The sequence below is a fragment of the Protomyctophum bolini genome (genome assembly GCF_963924005.1).
Source record: "Protomyctophum bolini genome assembly, chromosome: 8".
NCBI classification, from domain to species: Eukaryota; Metazoa; Chordata; class Actinopteri; order Myctophiformes; family Myctophidae; genus Protomyctophum; species Protomyctophum bolini.
The window spans coordinates 25,044,736-25,061,081 of record NC_137869.1 but is presented as its reverse complement, the minus strand read 5'-3'; the positions used below and the strand labels follow the sequence as shown (position 1 = coordinate 25,061,081).

At 42.9% G+C, this 16,346-nt stretch overlaps 1 protein-coding gene across 2 annotated transcripts; it reads left to right on the top strand.

Annotated features, from left to right (window-relative positions):
* The first annotated feature begins 70 nt into the window (after positions 1-70).
* On the top strand, positions 71-15,789 carry dhcr24 (24-dehydrocholesterol reductase). Of its 2 annotated transcripts, none has more exons than XM_080769442.1 (9): positions 71-619; positions 1,455-1,554; positions 3,257-3,376; positions 7,941-8,059; positions 10,019-10,282; positions 11,320-11,463; positions 13,022-13,219; positions 14,127-14,305; positions 14,835-15,789. In XM_080769442.1, the coding sequence occupies exons 1-9, from the start codon at positions 389-391 to the stop codon at positions 14,986-14,988; spliced, it is 1,509 nt and encodes a 502-aa protein (XP_080625568.1). In that variant the 5' UTR covers positions 71-388; the 3' UTR covers positions 14,989-15,789. The 2 variants fall into 2 exon arrangements, with proteins under 2 accessions (XP_080625568.1, XP_080625567.1); XM_080769441.1 differs by having other exon boundaries at positions 73-619; positions 1,455-1,610; positions 3,271-3,376.
* Positions 15,790-16,346: the final 557 nt, after the last annotated feature.

The window sequence follows — 16,346 nt, the reverse complement described above, 5'->3', positions numbered from 1 at the left end:
CTGGAAAAAACGAAGACCAGTGAATGGTGTGACGGCCATCGTGCTTTCCCATTGGTCTCTGCTTGGTCCCCTAGCGCTCGGGCCATCCTCCAATCACCTCACCCACCAATCGGCACACAGCAGGGGGAGGTACAATCCGACCACATAGCCAGGCTGGCCTATCGGCGCTAAGGAACAAAGTGTCAGCTTTTGGTCCTGTATCGTCAATCGACTCTTGCATGCATTGCAAGCATGCTACCTACCGCTGTCTAACAACAAATAGATTGCGTGTAAAAGATAAAGTGCGACCCGCTAAAGAAATACGTTTACGGTTTGCGTAAATTGACAGCACTGCTACTGCGAGTACGAGGAAGGACTGACTGATATCGGAGCCGATCCGTCAGAAGCAATGGATCCATTATTGTATTTAGGTGCCTTGGCCGTCATGTTCTTATTGTGGATAAAAGTCAAAGGTCTGGATTATGTGATCGTCCACCAGAGGTGGATCTTTGTGTGTCTGTTCCTGCTTCCCCTGTCCGTGGTGTTTGATGTGTATTATTATCTGCGCGCATGGTTGATATTCAAGATGTGCTCTGCACCCAAGAAGCATGATGAGCGGGTCCGCGACATCCAACGACAGGTGAGCAGAGCTACTACTTAAAAGTGGTGTGTGTGTGTGTGTGTGTGTGTGCGTGTGTGTGTGCGCGCGCGTTGGCTTTGCCCATTTATTTTAAGTATTCATGCTATGTGGACTGAAATGATGACTGCACAATAAATCACTATAGCAACTGTTCAAACTCAACTGTGCCACAGTTGAGTTTGATTTGGTTTGATTGAGTTTCATTGTTAGGCCAATAGCATGTTTCCAGATGGCCCATCTGGAAACATGCTATTGGCCTAACAATGAAATGTATTAAATAGTATCTGTAGGCCAACTCTTCTACATAAGCCTTCATAAGGTCACTTTTTTAGCATCTTACCCTGTTCTCTGTCTCTGTTGGACGGTCGTCATATGACATCACATGGTGACATCATAGCTTATCACCACGTGGAGCTCAGCCTCTCATCATGTTTGTCATTTGTGTGTGATATGTTGACATACAGCCCAGAATTACAAGCGACTCCCCCAGAGCCCAGGGATAGAGACATTTAGAATTTTGTGTAGACCTATCATACTTTATCAAACACAACACAAACCCTTTCAAAGGAATACAAGAACGCTCGTATTCCCAAACGTAACCAACCTCAGTAAAACCTTATTCCTAATCTTAACCTCAGTAAAACTATGCCTAACACTGAAGTCCCTTAAACCAGAAACCTAACCTAACCTCAGTAAAACAAATACAACAATACAAGATCCGCTGGAGGCGAGCGGTATGCAAAAACAATGGGGTGAGTGTAAGGTGTTGGTGAATCTTAACACCCAGGGATGTCTTTACATTGATACATGCAGAAAGTCATTTCCTGGGTTTCAGGTGCGCGAGTGGAAAAAGGAAGGCGGCAAGAACCGCATGTGTACCGGCCGACCTGGCTGGCTGACGGTGTCTCTCCGGGTGGGAAAATACAAGAAGACCAGTAAGAACATAATGATCAACATGATGGACATTCTGGACGTGGACACAGACAGACAGGTAGGAAGTGGTGCCACCTAGCTCTGATCCATAGCTCTAATGCCGTTGCATTTAGAGCTATGTTACTGTCGACTTCCGGGGCTCGCATGAATGCAGATCAGCCTCTCGTCTGTAGCGTAATACAAAGGCGGCTTGTGTTATTAGAAAGCCTACTGTCTGCGGTGGATGCACTCTGAGCCCCCCACCACACGTATAAAATGCAATTTTTGTCCAGAAAGGGATTATTTCCACCTCATAGACAAGGCTTTTCCTCCGGTGAAAAAAATTCCCTTTCTGGCCAAAAAGTTATACGTGTGGTGGGGGGCTCAGAGTGCGTCAAACCGCGGAAAAGTAGGCTTTCTAATTACACAAGCCGCCTTTGTATTGGTGAGTAGTTAAAACGTTCTTTATTTACACTACAGATGCGAGCACCGGAAGTAACATAGCTCTAAATGCAACGACATTAGAGCTATGGACCAGAGCTAGGTGGCACCATGGTTTATATATCTTCTGCAAGACAAGAGACTGTACAGTATCATATGTTGGGTAAACAAATCTCTGAACCCACCCTAAACAGTGGATTTCCACAGCCTCGTGCAACCTTTGCTCTACTTTCTCTGTTCGACTGTTTGCAGCTACCCATGTGGACCCCAACGAGCTTTTTGAGAGTCCCATGCTTCATTTGCCGGGCAAAAAAAAGAACAACAAAAGCTTTAAAGTGAAAATTTAAAAAAATGTGTGCTTTGTTCTAAGCATGGTGCTTGAAGAAAGGCCATGGTGTCAAAATCAGTTGGGTTCATCCCTTGGGGAATGAGCATGCATTTACTCAACAAAGTTTCATTGCAATCTTCCCTATCGGTTTTCAGATTATTTTATGTGCAAGTGGAAATGTTGGCCTAATGGTAGCACTAGTGTAGCCTGGCTAATAAGCCAGACCGGATCAGCCGTTGGCAATTTTCTTTTTGGTGGATTACGGTCTGGAGAGGCTCAATTGTACGCCCATTTCCTAGCTCTGACCAATTGCGTCAAAGACACAGCATCTCCAGATTAAAATACCACACGACAGTGTGATTTGAGTCTGGCTTATTAGCACTAGTGTAGACTAGACAAGTCACCAAAAGAGTCATCATCAATCTGGGGAGCATGAACCTGGTAAACTGCATGGCAATCTAGTCTGTCGTGTTTGAAATGTCTTGTATGAGAGGATAATGTGAATAATTGAAACCTTGTGACTAGGGATCTATGGCTAGCCTGTGACCCAGTGGTGGCAATACAGGAAAGGCCTTGTATTGAGGTCACCAAAGTCAGTAGAGTCTACACTACAGGCCCAGGGATCATAAAAATGCACAACCAACCAATTCCATGGCAATCTAGGAGGAGGAGCAGTATGTTCGTATGTTTTTGGAAAGTCAAAGAAAAGTCAACACCCAACAGAAAATTGAGTGGTTTGCCCATAGGACCCAAACTAGTGAGAATACATCTACAAGCTCACTTTCAAGCTTGTGGATCTGTTATTTTCACTACTTCTTAAACATTCTTTAAATTAATTTATGGAAATCATTGAATTTTGTAGTTTAAACTTATTTATTTATTCAAATCTTTAGAAATCATGATGAATGTGTCTGTGGCTCTTTGACCTGATGGTAGATGTTTTTCACCAGCGATAGATCTCTGTTGGCAGGTGGTACGAGTTGAGCCCCTGGCCAACATGGGACAGTTGACCGCTCTCCTCACTTCCATTGGCTGGACGCTGCCAGTGCTGCCTGAACTGGATGACCTCACCGTGGGTATGTATTTAACCCATTAAAACCGGGAAAGCATCTGTGTCGTTTTAGATTTTAGCTGTTGCAGATCTAATCCTTGGACTCCTAGTTGTTTGGGTCTAGTTGGGTCTTCAACAAGTGGTCCATGGCCCCTAGTTGGTCCTACAGGGGGGTTGCCACATATTTGTGTGACTTTTGAGTGGTGCAACCACTCCCTTACGGAGTTATCTGTGTGGGTGGCTGGCTGGCTGGGTATGAGCACGAAAACAGCATGGTTGTTTTTCACCACCTGTGCGCAACCTAAAACACACACAAACACACACGCACATATTAGCTGTATATATGATGATTTCAGGTGTGCCAATACAGTACAGTGACAGTACAGTAGAGGGACCGGCACACGGTAACTCTGTCATTTCTTAACCGTTTCGGACAAGGGGCGGCACACCGGAACCGGCCCGGCCCCCTGGGTGCGTTCCTGGGGGTCTGTCTGGATCCCCCACCCCCGGGGACCTCCACATGGTAACTCTGTCATTTCTCTACCGTTTCGGATGCGGGGCGGCTTGCCAGAACCTGGCCGGCACCCTGGGTGCGTTCCTGTGGGTCTGAAACTCCCCCTCACCCCGGGAACCCCATACGGAGTTGCACCACTCACTTCACAGGGGTGTGATTTTTAAATTAATCTCATCCAGCATTCCTATTCTGAAGGGAACATTAGCTGAAAATAGCAGAGCATGAGGCATTGTGTAGCTTCACTTGTAGATCGGCTAAGAACAGAAAGGTCTAGTTTACTAATTATCGAGGGTTTAAGTGTTTCAATATGAATACAACATATTACCGGTAATAGAAAAGAGAATATGTAAACAAACATTAATTTACACAACACTGAATGATGATAGTACTGTAAAACATGTCTATCTATAAAATCCATGAAAATGTTTAATCTGCAACACGATTTTATACAGTATGTATGTAGTTGGGGTCCCTGCTTTATCTCTGTCTCAGCTAAGGGGTCCTCGTCCTGAGAAGACCCCTTGAAGAGCCACACATTGGGAGCCTGTAGATCCTTTTAGATCTGTTTCCCTATTACGACACCGTGCCCAGAATAGGGATGCTAGGGGTTCAAGTGGTCAATCAATGTATCCTGTGTGGAGCTTCGTCGACATCTCTAATTGGGTTAGAGGATTGATGTTGCAGCTCCAAAGACAAAACCAGGAGGAAATGGGCCTGCAGAGCCGTACGCACTCCTGGATCAGATTGCATAATGGGTTTCCTGATGCCATAAACTGGACATCAACAGCCTAATGTTGTCCCATTAGGGCGCCGTGCATTCATTCATCTCTTACACACACACACACACACACACACACACACACACACACACACACACACACAATCTCTTACACACACACACACACACACACACACACACACACACACACACACACACGTGCGTGCGCGCATACGCAGAGTGCACATGTACACAGACAGAAGGCAACTCTTTGAAAGAGTTGGAAAATGTTACCTTCTGCTTCTTGCTTAAAGGTATATTCTGTGATTTCACTTAATTCAAATATCACTTACTGTTTTGTTTTGTTGTGATAATCCTCTCTACTATAGAGTGTGCTGACCATATAAGGAGTTCCTCCCTGTCCCCAGTTAACTCATAGAATGCTGAAAGCGTTTTTAAACGTTTTATTATAGCCAAGCGCAAGAAGCGCATAACGTTTTTATACGTTTTATGGGCCAAAAAACGTTTTTTTATTGATTACTATGGTTCAACTATATTTGCGCCCGGACAACTCATAATGTAACACCGATCGGCTCTAAAAAGAGTTAAAACCCCCCCCTGCTGAAAAGAGGTGTTGGTCTGAGAAGCGTCTGGCACCGCCTATTGGTTGGTCTATGCGAGGACGTACGACGTAATGGATACGGCCGTCCGGCATAGACCAACGCAGATGTCAGGGGATCTAAAATGGATGGGACAATGCTCTTGTTTGTGTGAATACACTCGATTCCCCCTCCCCTCCTGTTTCTACATGGTTTCTCCCGAGGGAGAATGGTGGGGGGGGGGTCTCTTCCTCTTGGATCGCATTGGCAGTTCCCCCCCCACTCCCGAGTCCCCACTGCTTTCAACTGCAAGGCTTGCGCTCTCATTCTCGGAACAAGATACAACGCGATTTGCTCTCTGCCCGTATATAAACCTGCAACGATCGGCATTTGATTTCATAACGTAACGTTTGCCAGACACATGTGGAGTTAGTCATGGACAGATTGCACATCATTATCGAGGGCCCGCCATGATACGTTGGTCGCTGATCGCAAGCCGTACTGCTGCTGCGCTGCTGGCATCCAACCATCCAATCCATCCCCCTTTCTCGTTACAACAGGCTATTATAAACTCACCGTCGAGCAGCCTGCCCTGCACCTAATGTGATAAAATGAACGGCAGGACAAAATCGGATCGATTATTATCTGTCTATCAGCAACATACGGGTGTTTGTCTTGCAACGACAGGTGGTGCTTTCTCGTTTTTTTTCTTCCAAATACGTTGACGTGCTGCTGCCGCATCCATCTCGTTGTTTTTCTTGTTTTTTTCCCAAACATGTCCAGACACAATCCGATCCAGTCTCGCGTCTCACCTTATAGATACGCGAGACTGGATCGATGAGGTTAGTGGTATGTCTGGACATGTTTGGAGCGGCACACGACAATCGACAATAATGTTGATTATGCAAGATCATTTCCTCAAAGCCTAGTTGCCCCCCCCCCCCCCCCCCGTTACTGCGATTGTTTGTAGCTCGAATCACAGAATGAGTTCAATGAGCGTAGGGAAAGGGCACATATGGGGCTACGATTGAAGAAAGTTTCCAAGTCCGTTTTATGATCAGATAATGTGCATCAAGACTCTCTGCTTTCATAAGAAAAAAACTAATACTGTAATTGCGAATGCAATGAGCACTTACTATGAGACCTAGCAGATCACGTCTGTCTGTCTGTCTGTGTGTGTGTGTGTGTGTGTGTGTGTGTGTGTGTCTGTCTGTCCCGCTTACTGTATATGTGGACCTGGCCCTTTTGTGCCCATATATGGAGCTGAGTGATTTGTGAGTCATGGTGACATGAGTGTGATGGCGTGGTCCTGCTTTGGGGACTCCTTATATGGTTATGGCTGAGTCATGGTGACATGAGTGTGATGGCGTCTTTTGTGACCATATATGGAGCTGGCGTGGTCCAAGCACTAACTATGACACCCTGCAGATCATGTCTGTAATTTATTCTAATTGTTATTGCAATTTACGATCTGCGTTCGCCTTCCGCGTTCGCGCGTCTTACTCGTAATAATAAAAATCACACCCCTGTGAAGTGAGCAGTGCAATGTTGTGAAGTGAGCAGTGCAACATTGCACTGCTCACTTCACTGGGGTGTGATTTCTATTATTATTACAGTATTAGTATTTTTCTTATGAAAGCAGAGAGTATTCTGTTTCATACGGTATATAGTATGTACATGTCGCTATAGGCCTTATTTTGTGAATATTTAGTTGTTAGGTCCATGCTCTCTAAAATTATCTTTTTCAGAGAACTTTAGAGATGGCATGGGCCTGAATAACTATTATTCACAAAATAAGGCCTATAGCGACATGTACATACTATATACCGTATGAAACAGTCGACTCTCTGCTTTCATAAGAAAAATACTAATACTGTAATAATAATAAAAATCACACCCCTGTGAAGTGAGCAGTGCAATTGCACTGCTCACTTCACAGGGGTGTGATTTTTCTGGGTGGTATTTTTCTTATGAAAGCAGAGAGTCTACTGTTTCATACGGTATATAGTATGTACATGTCGCTATAGGCCTTATTTTGTGAATAATAGTTCTTCGGGTCCATGCCTTCTCTAAAGTTCTCTGGTGGGCGCAAGCTGCATTCAATAGCCAATTAGTGACAAACTGTATATGTGTACAATGTGTACTGTTTTCCTCCTAAAAGTAGACATTCAGGGCTTTCATTCGGTATATGGTTTGTATAGGATATTATTTGTGCTCAATTTTATATCGGTCTTTTGAACTAAAAAAACTGAACTGAAATGTCTGTCAACTTCAGGCCTCCATATCTCTGTTGTTTTTTTTCACAAGCAGCGTGCAGGCAAAAGCAGGTGTTAGAAAAAGGTCAATATCTCCAGAATGGAAGATGGTAGAATCATAATTTTTTTTTTAAATTGAAGTGGACAAGTTGGGCTTTCTTTTTATTTATGCGATTGTGATTCTCGCTATAAGAGGCCCCTCGCTGTGGGCCCCCCAAAAAGTTCAAAAAGCCCATGTTAAGCCTTCAGCACCAGTAAGCCAGGGTCCGCTAGAACCTGTAGCAGTCTATGTGTTAACAGGTTTCGTTTTTGGTTCTCTATCCTGATTGGATGAAAGCTTGGGTCCCAAGGCAAAAACGAAACCTAAGGGTTTTTTTTGTGAAATCACTGAATATACCTTTAATGTTGCAAATTCTCGCTCTATCATTATCTCTCACCATCCCCCCCCTCTATCACTCTCCCTCTCTCTATCATCCTCTCTCTCTCTCTCTCCTCTCTCCCAGGTGGTTTGGTGATGGGTACAGGCATTGAGTCATCGTCTCATATCTACGGGCTGTTTCAGCACATCTGTGTTGCATTTGAGCTGGTGCTGGCTGATGGCAGCCTGGTTCGCTGCACAGAGGTGAGCCATGATGAGCTCTATATGAAAAATATATTGTAATATAAACATTACTGGATTTGAATGACACCAGTACTAGCCAAAGCAACGTCAACAATCAGAATTACGGTATATATATTTTCTTACGGCGAAGCAGATGTGCTTCAAATAACTTTATTGACGCACCCTGGTATCCTTACTGACACCAGGGTCGGATTTCACAATGGAGGCCACCAACCACTGCGGATGTGCTAGTTATATTGTATCAACATACTCCACCATACAGATGTGCTAGTTATATTGAATCAACATACTCTACCATACAGATGTGCTAGTTATATTGTATCAACATACTCCACCATACAGATGTGCTAGTTATATTGTATCAACATACTCTACCATACAGATGTGCTAGTTATATTGTATCAACATACTCCACCATACAGATGTGCTAGTTATATTGTATCAACATACTCCACCATACAGATGTGCTAGTTATATTGTATCAACATACTCCACCATACAGATGTGCTAGTTATATTGTATCAACATACTCCACCATACAGATGTGCTAGTTATATTGTATCAACATACTCCACCATACAGATGTGCTAGTTATATTGAATCAACATACTCTACCATACAGATGTGCTAGTTATATTGTATCAACATACTCCACCATACAGATGTGCTAGTTATATTGTATCAACATACTCCACCATACAGATGTGCTAGTTATATTGTATCAACATACTCCACCATACAGATGTGCTAGTTATATTGTATCAACATACTCCACCATACAGATGTGCTAGTTATATTGAATCAACATACTCTACCATACAGATGTGCTAGTTATATTGTATCAACATACTCCACCATACAGATGTGCTAGGTATATTGTATCAACATAATCTACCATACAGATGTGCTAGTTATATTGTATCAACATACTCCACCATACAGATGTGCTAGTTATATTGTATCAACATTCTCTACCATACAGATGTGCTAGGTATATTGTATCAACATACTCCACCATACAGATGTGCTAGTTATATTGTATCAACATACTCCACCATACAGATGTGCTAGTTATATTGTATCAACATACTCTACCATACAGATGTGCTAGTTATATTGTATCAACATACTCCACCATACCGATGTGCTAGGTATATTGTATCAACATAATCTACCATACAGATGTGCTAGTTATATTGTATCAACATACTCCACCATACAGATGTGCTAGTTATATTGTATCAACATTCTCTACCATACAGATGTGCTAGGTATATTGTATCAACATACTCCACCATACAGATGTGCTAGTTATATTGTATCAACATACTCCACCATACAGATGTGCTAGTTATATTGTATCAACATACTCCACCATACAGATGTGCTAGTTATATTGTATCAACATACTCCACCATACAGATGTGCTAGTTATATTGAATCAACATACTCTACCATACAGATGTGCTAGTTATATTGTATCAACATACTCCACCATACAGATGTGCTAGGTATATTGTATCAACATAATCTACCATACAGATGTGCTAGTTATATTGTATCAACATACTCCACCATACAGATGTGCTAGTTATATTGTATCAACATTCTCTACCATACAGATGTGCTAGGTATATTGTATCAACATACTCCACCATACAGATGTGCTAGTTATATTGTATCAACATACTCCACCATACAGATGTGCTAGTTATATTGTATCAACATACTCTACCATACAGATGTGCTAGTTATATTGTATCAACATTCTCTACCATACCGATGTGCTAGGTATATTGTATCAACATACTCTACCATAGAGATGTGCTAGTTATATTGTATATACAACATACTCTACCATGCAGATGTGCTAGTTATATTGTATATACAACATACTCTACCATACAAACGGCTTACTAAATATCAAAGTATAATTCGTTCTCCGTGATTCTCTCCCAGGAGGAGAATTCGGACTTGTTCCACGCGGTCCCGTGGTCCTGTGGGACTCTGGGCTTCCTGGTTGCGGCTGAGATTAAGATCGTGCCGGCCAAGCCGTGGGTGAAGCTCACCTATGAGCCTGTCAGGGGCCTGGAGAACATCTGCCGGCGCTTCAGCGAGGCGTCGCGGAACAAGGAGAACGCGTTTGTGGAGGGTCTCCAGTACAGCCTGGACAGCGCCGTGGTCATGACGGGAACCATGACCGACCACGCGGAGCCTGACAAGGTAGGAAGAGGCTTGTGTGCCAGGGCTTGTTGATGGACGTTATATTGATTTAGCAATATGAGAGGATGTTGGATATCATAATGTCATGACATGGCATTAGTGTCTTTCCCTGGCTTTAAACACAGCATTAAAAGGTAATGTAATTTGATGAACTTGCTTGGCTGTTTTTTCTTCTATTATTTGCCTTTACCCTCTGCATTAAGTAAGCCTTACCGGGCCATGTGGTCCATACATAGCCAGGGAATTGAAACCGGACCTCTCAATATCAGGCCGGACACTCTAGCCACATTACTGATGATTATTGATCAAAAATCCAATTTTATATTATACATGCATTTAAAACCACACTGACCTGAGACCTGCTGTAGAGCTGTCCTCTTCTTCACTGTGTTCTGTCTGTCTTCTGGTTTCTCTGTGGAACATGCATGGAATTAAACTGATATATAACAAGATATATCGCTGCTGTCGGCTGGAAATGTCCAAAACTGTTACCTTTAAGAATTCTAATTCAAAAGTATAAAAAATAGTCAATCTACAAGCTCAAAATGCATCCCATAGTGACACATTTTGAGCTTGTAGATCTGTTATTACATTTGAGCTACTTTTGTGTGACACTGTAGTAAGACGACGAAGTAGGGCATTAAAAAAAACTAGATACGTTTCTGCCTGAAAGCAACTTTGCACATGGCTTTTTCTGGGGCAATTTAGAACCCTCAAGGTCCTTGCAGACTTATCTGACCTTTCACTTTTTTATTCTTCGGAAATAAATGAATGAGTGAACGTGTGTTCTGCTGAATGGTTTTACACAGTATTGATGTGATTCTGAGCTGTAATCAGGGCTCCTTTGTAAAAAATAGATCTTATCCCAGTGGGATCTCCCATTATATATAGATATGCATGTAAACATATTCTGTTACATATTGATCTATACACACAGGATTTATGTTTATGTGTGTGTGTGTGTGTGTGTGTGTGTGTGTGTGTGTGTGTGTGTGTGTGTGTGTGTGTGTGTGTGTGTGTGTGTGTGTGTGTTTCAGATCAACAGAATTGGCCTCCACTTTAAGCCGTGGTTCTTCAAGCATGTGGCGAGCTACCTGAAGAAGGACCTCAGTGCAGTGGAGTACATCCCCCTCAGACAGTACTACCACAGACACACACGCAGTATCTTCTGGGAGCTGCAGGTAGGCCTTGTCAACATCATGACATTTAATACTTTTACACTTCCAAATAACGGTATTAAAATAATAGGGGAAATAGCCGCTCGTCGTATTGCGCATCATGGCACGTTGTGAGTTTGTAGATCTGCTGTTTCTGCTGTTTTTGGAAGCTGTTTGTTATAATTTTCCCTTCGCCAAGTCTATCCCAACCCGTCCTTGTCCAATAGGCACGTTAGCAACGGTTAAGAGAGGAGAGATAGCAAGCTTTCCTTCTCACCCATTGTTAAATGACAGAATTTCTCCATATAAATAATCAGTAATTTCAGTAAGAGCTTCAAAATGTCTTCTAAATCTAGTCAACCAGGCCTGCAGTAGGCTATGCACTGCACAAATGTGCATGACAATATTTCAATAAACTAGAAATTCGAGGAAATGTTGGAGGGAGAAACGGTATCTATCTCAATCAACTGACGACCGTCCGACAGGAGTTTTCATGTAATGGACGGTAAGACTATGGTGATTAGTATCATTGCCATCACCTGGGTGGCTCAGTCGTGTAACTTTCCAGACGTTAAGCTGTGTATGTGTTCGACAACAACACACTACACAGCCATGCAAAATAACACTGACAGCTATGAGGTGACGAAAGCTTGACATCCTTCATTGGTCACGTCATTGGACAATTATTTCAAACACACACACACACACACACACACACACACACACACACACACACACACACACACACACACACACACACACACACACACGTAACGCAGAAGAGGTTTCCATGTGCATTAGAAAGATTATCATGAAAAAAACCTTTTATCTGCCTGTTAGTCATCATCTTCCCATTCCTCTTCCCTGCACATTTCTCTGCATTACACACACACACACACACACACACACACACACACACACACACACACACACACACACACACACACACACACACACACACACACACACACAGTACCATTAGCCATTAGTACACTGAATGCGTTTTGCTTTCCATAACCATAAACTCTGTGATGAATTATGCACACTATTGATTGGACACTACATCCTCTCGCTTTTGTTTCTTTGATTTTTTTGTTGTTGTTTCTTCATTTTCTCCCAAATGTAGTCTTTGCCAGTTTCCCCCATGAATACATACAGCAATACAGTGTGCCAAGTTTGAAATCGATCGGTTGTACGGTTCTTGAGACAAGCAGACACATACACAGAGATTCTGCTAATTTATAGACTAATCAGCAATACACACTGCAAGTCTGAAGTGAATTGAAAGCACAGATAAATTGAGTGGCCATTTCAGAAATGGAATGTTCATGGTTCACGCAGTGCCATTACCCACGGCACCACAGGTTATAATAATTACCCATTGAAGGCCAAACCCATGCCACCACGGGTTATAAGCTTTATATTAAAATCAAGGCACTACATCTTTAAGGCATAGTATGTACCTTTACCAAGCCCAGACTAATACTACTATAATAATATACATTATGAATGCTGTTGATCAAACAGTACACATGTAATTTAGGTTAACTAGGGTATGTCTAAATGGGTTTAATGTCTCTAGGACATCATTCCGTTTGGCAACAACCCTGTGTTCCGGTGGGTGTTTGGCTGGATGGTTCCCCCGAAGATCTCCCTGCTGAAGCTGACCCAGGGAGAGACCATCAGACGGCTGTATGAGCAGCATCATGTGGTTCAGGACATGCTGGTCCCCATGAAGCACATGGAGGCTGCTATCACACGCTTCCACGAGGACATCAATGTAAGATACACAACACACACACACACACACACACACACACACACACACACACACACACACACACACACACACACACACACACACACACACACACACACACACACACACACACACACTCACACACTCACGCACTCCAGAGAAGAAGGGAAGATATAACCTCATTGTCAGCTCTGTAGCAGTGGCCGGCAAACTGTGTTCTTCTGGATCAGACTAGTGAAGAAACACGGGGAAGGTTGCCGTATATTAGATTAGTCGATGGGTGGCTCTTCCAAGACAGATTTTGCGCTCTCATTAGAAGGCGGGTGTACTGTAAGTGCCATCCAACCGTTTCTCTAGTTTCTTTGAAAGTGTCCATGTCTCGGAGCCAGAGTAGAATCGGCTCAACGGTCGTCCTAAATATGTTTTACTTTTAACATCTTACTAAGCTGGGATGACCAGATCTTATGCATGTCATTGCAGGCTGACCAGGCCATACCCTTCCTAGTTTAAAAGTCCTTTTGGGAAGAAGATACTGTATATATGAACCCAAATACTTGTAGTCATCAACCTGTTTCAGAGGAGTGTTGTTAAGTGTTTTTATAATGTGGTTATTGTTGGATTTGCGCGCGCACACACACACACACACACACACACACACACACACACACACACACACACACACACACACACACACTAGGATCATTGTGGTTTTTATCTTATTCTATAACTACAATTTTTATTTTAGGTATTTTCTATCTAATCATAAAAAGTTCAAATATGGAGATACAAGGTTTCGCCCCGACAGCGACAAAGTTAATCCTACATTTTTCATTTGACATAATTGTTACATTTAAAAAAAATGCAATGATAAAATGTAATGTTACATTAATAGTTACATTAGTAATCCTGTCCTTATCTGTGTTCCCAGGTCTACCCTCTGTGGCTGTGTCCCTTCATGCTGTTCCCAGGCAGGGGCATGGTTCGGCCCAAAGGCCAGGAGGAGGAGCTGTATGTGGACATTGGAGCGTACGGAGAGCCAAGAGTCAAACACTTTGAGGCCAAGGCTTCCACACGTCAGCTGGAGAAGTTTGTCAGAGATGTACACGGGTAATAAAGCCTCGCCTCCATGCTCACAATTCAATCAGTGGCTCAACGGCTCACTGCACTGACGGAACAACTGGGGTCCGGCTGGTCCTTGAGGGGGTTCCAGGGGGTCCCCATCAAAATAAATAATACATTATTTGAACCACAATTGCCTATATGCATCAGCTTTTTGAAAATAGCCGCTCTACAAGCTCACAACACGTCACATTGTCATGTGTTGTGAGCTTGTAGATTTTCAAATAGTGAAACATTATAACAACAAATCTCTTGTATGGGGTCCTGTGGGACAAAATATTTATGAGGGACCTTGACATGAACATTTTTACCCAAGACCAATGGTCTAGGATATGCATGCATGCTGCTCAGGATTCATGTCTCTCCTGTTACTCCCCTCTCTATACACGATTCTGAAATTCAGATATGACTTAAATAGCCTCTGTTTTAAGAAGTAATAATGACTATTTGATTTAGTATTGTACTGATTATTCTCCTGTTGCTGTGCTCCCCCCCCCCCCCCCCCCCCCCCCCGCAGGTACCAGATGCTGTATGCAGATGTGTACATGGACCGAGAGGAGTTCTGGGAGATGTTCGACGGACAGCTGTATCACCGGCTGAGGGAGGAGCTGGGCTGCAAGGACGCCTTCCCCGAGGTTTACGACAAAATCTGCAAATCAGCACGACACTGACCGCTGGACTGCTCCCCCCCCGGCCGATACACCCACCAGTCTTAAACCACTTCAACCCCAGCATCCGCATAATCTGGGGGGAAACATTTGCAGAAAGTTGAACGACGATATTTAGTGTAGAGCGAAAAACACAATAGGTACTAGTGTAGAGCCCTGATGGACTCTGACGGTCTAGTCTACCAAGTGTGGTTCTCAACCTTTTCAGGCCACAACCTCCCAAAATAATCATATTTGAACTGGGGACCCCCCAAAATAATCATATTTGAACTTGGACTCTGTTCCATAGATAAATATTGTGAAAATAGCTATTTTTCTTTCTTTCTTATATTGGAACTTATATTGGAACCTCTTTCTTATATTGGAAAAGGGAGGTGATATAACTACAAATTGACATAATTCCAAACTTCTGATGGGTGGTCTTTTATCTCGGAACTCGTGCACGTCCAAGATATCCTGACTCTCTGAACTATAGTTCGGGAAAGCCTGTCCGAACCCCGACACGCAAAGGAGCAGGTATTGGCCTTTAGTAAACTGGACCGGAGTTGTTTCTGTACTTGGAACGATTTTGTCTACACCAAATCTCTTTGCCATAAATAGCCGCTCTACAAGCTTTCACCGCGTTTAAACTCGACGTGTTTGTGAGCCCAGAATATGGATGGTGGGGGTCAAGTGGTTAAACATGACTTCAGCCCCTGTTGTTTCTCTGCCAGAGATGGACTGAGGCACTGTGTGCCTGTGAAGTACTCCACTTATGTTGATACTGTATGTAGCAGTGTTTGTGTATGTTTTCTAAACATAACACAACAAAAAATGATTTGTGGTAAAACTATTTCTATAGCGTTGCAGTCTGTCCTCTTTGTGGCAATAAAAAGGCTCCCATAAAATCATTGCTAAAAACACCTAAAACACCTAAAGAAGTGCTTAGGTAAAAAATGAAATACATTTTTAAATAAAATACAGTTTTTACCCAAGGCAGTGCTTCATAGACTGCAATTAAACTTTGCACATACAGCAAATACTTGACGTTAGTTTTTGATAATAAGATTGTCTTGTGTGTGTGCCTGCCCTGAACTACAATATTAGTATTTTTTGTGATGCTGGCTGTAGCATGATCAAGTAGAGTAGACCGTTCATTTACGAGTAAGCACAAAAAGTTAGAATAAGGAGAAATGAGCTTTCTGCCCGACAACAGCGATATCCTGTCAGTGTGAATGAGATACATGCCGCTGTGAGAAGTACATACTCAAACCAATCCTTCAGCACAGCTCAGAAACAGCAACTTTGACTCACCAGCCCAACACAATGTCCTCTGCATTCGCTGTTTTAACTTTGGTGTCTGATTGAGTGTGAATGTATTA

What these genes read in the sequence shown, in the direction of transcription:
- dhcr24 (XM_080769441.1), top strand. Translation starts at nt 389, where the DNA reads ATGGATCCATTATTGTATTTAGGTGCCTTGGCCGTCATGTTCTTATTG. An exon ending in GCCTGGTTCGCTGCACAGAG is followed by an intron (nt 8,060 to 10,018) that starts GTGAGCCATGAT and finishes ATTCTCTCCCAG; the next exon opens with GAGGAGAATTCGGACTTGTT. An exon ending in ACCACGCGGAGCCTGACAAG is followed by an intron (nt 10,283 to 11,319) that starts GTAGGAAGAGGC and finishes TGTGTGTTTCAG; the next exon opens with ATCAACAGAATTGGCCTCCA.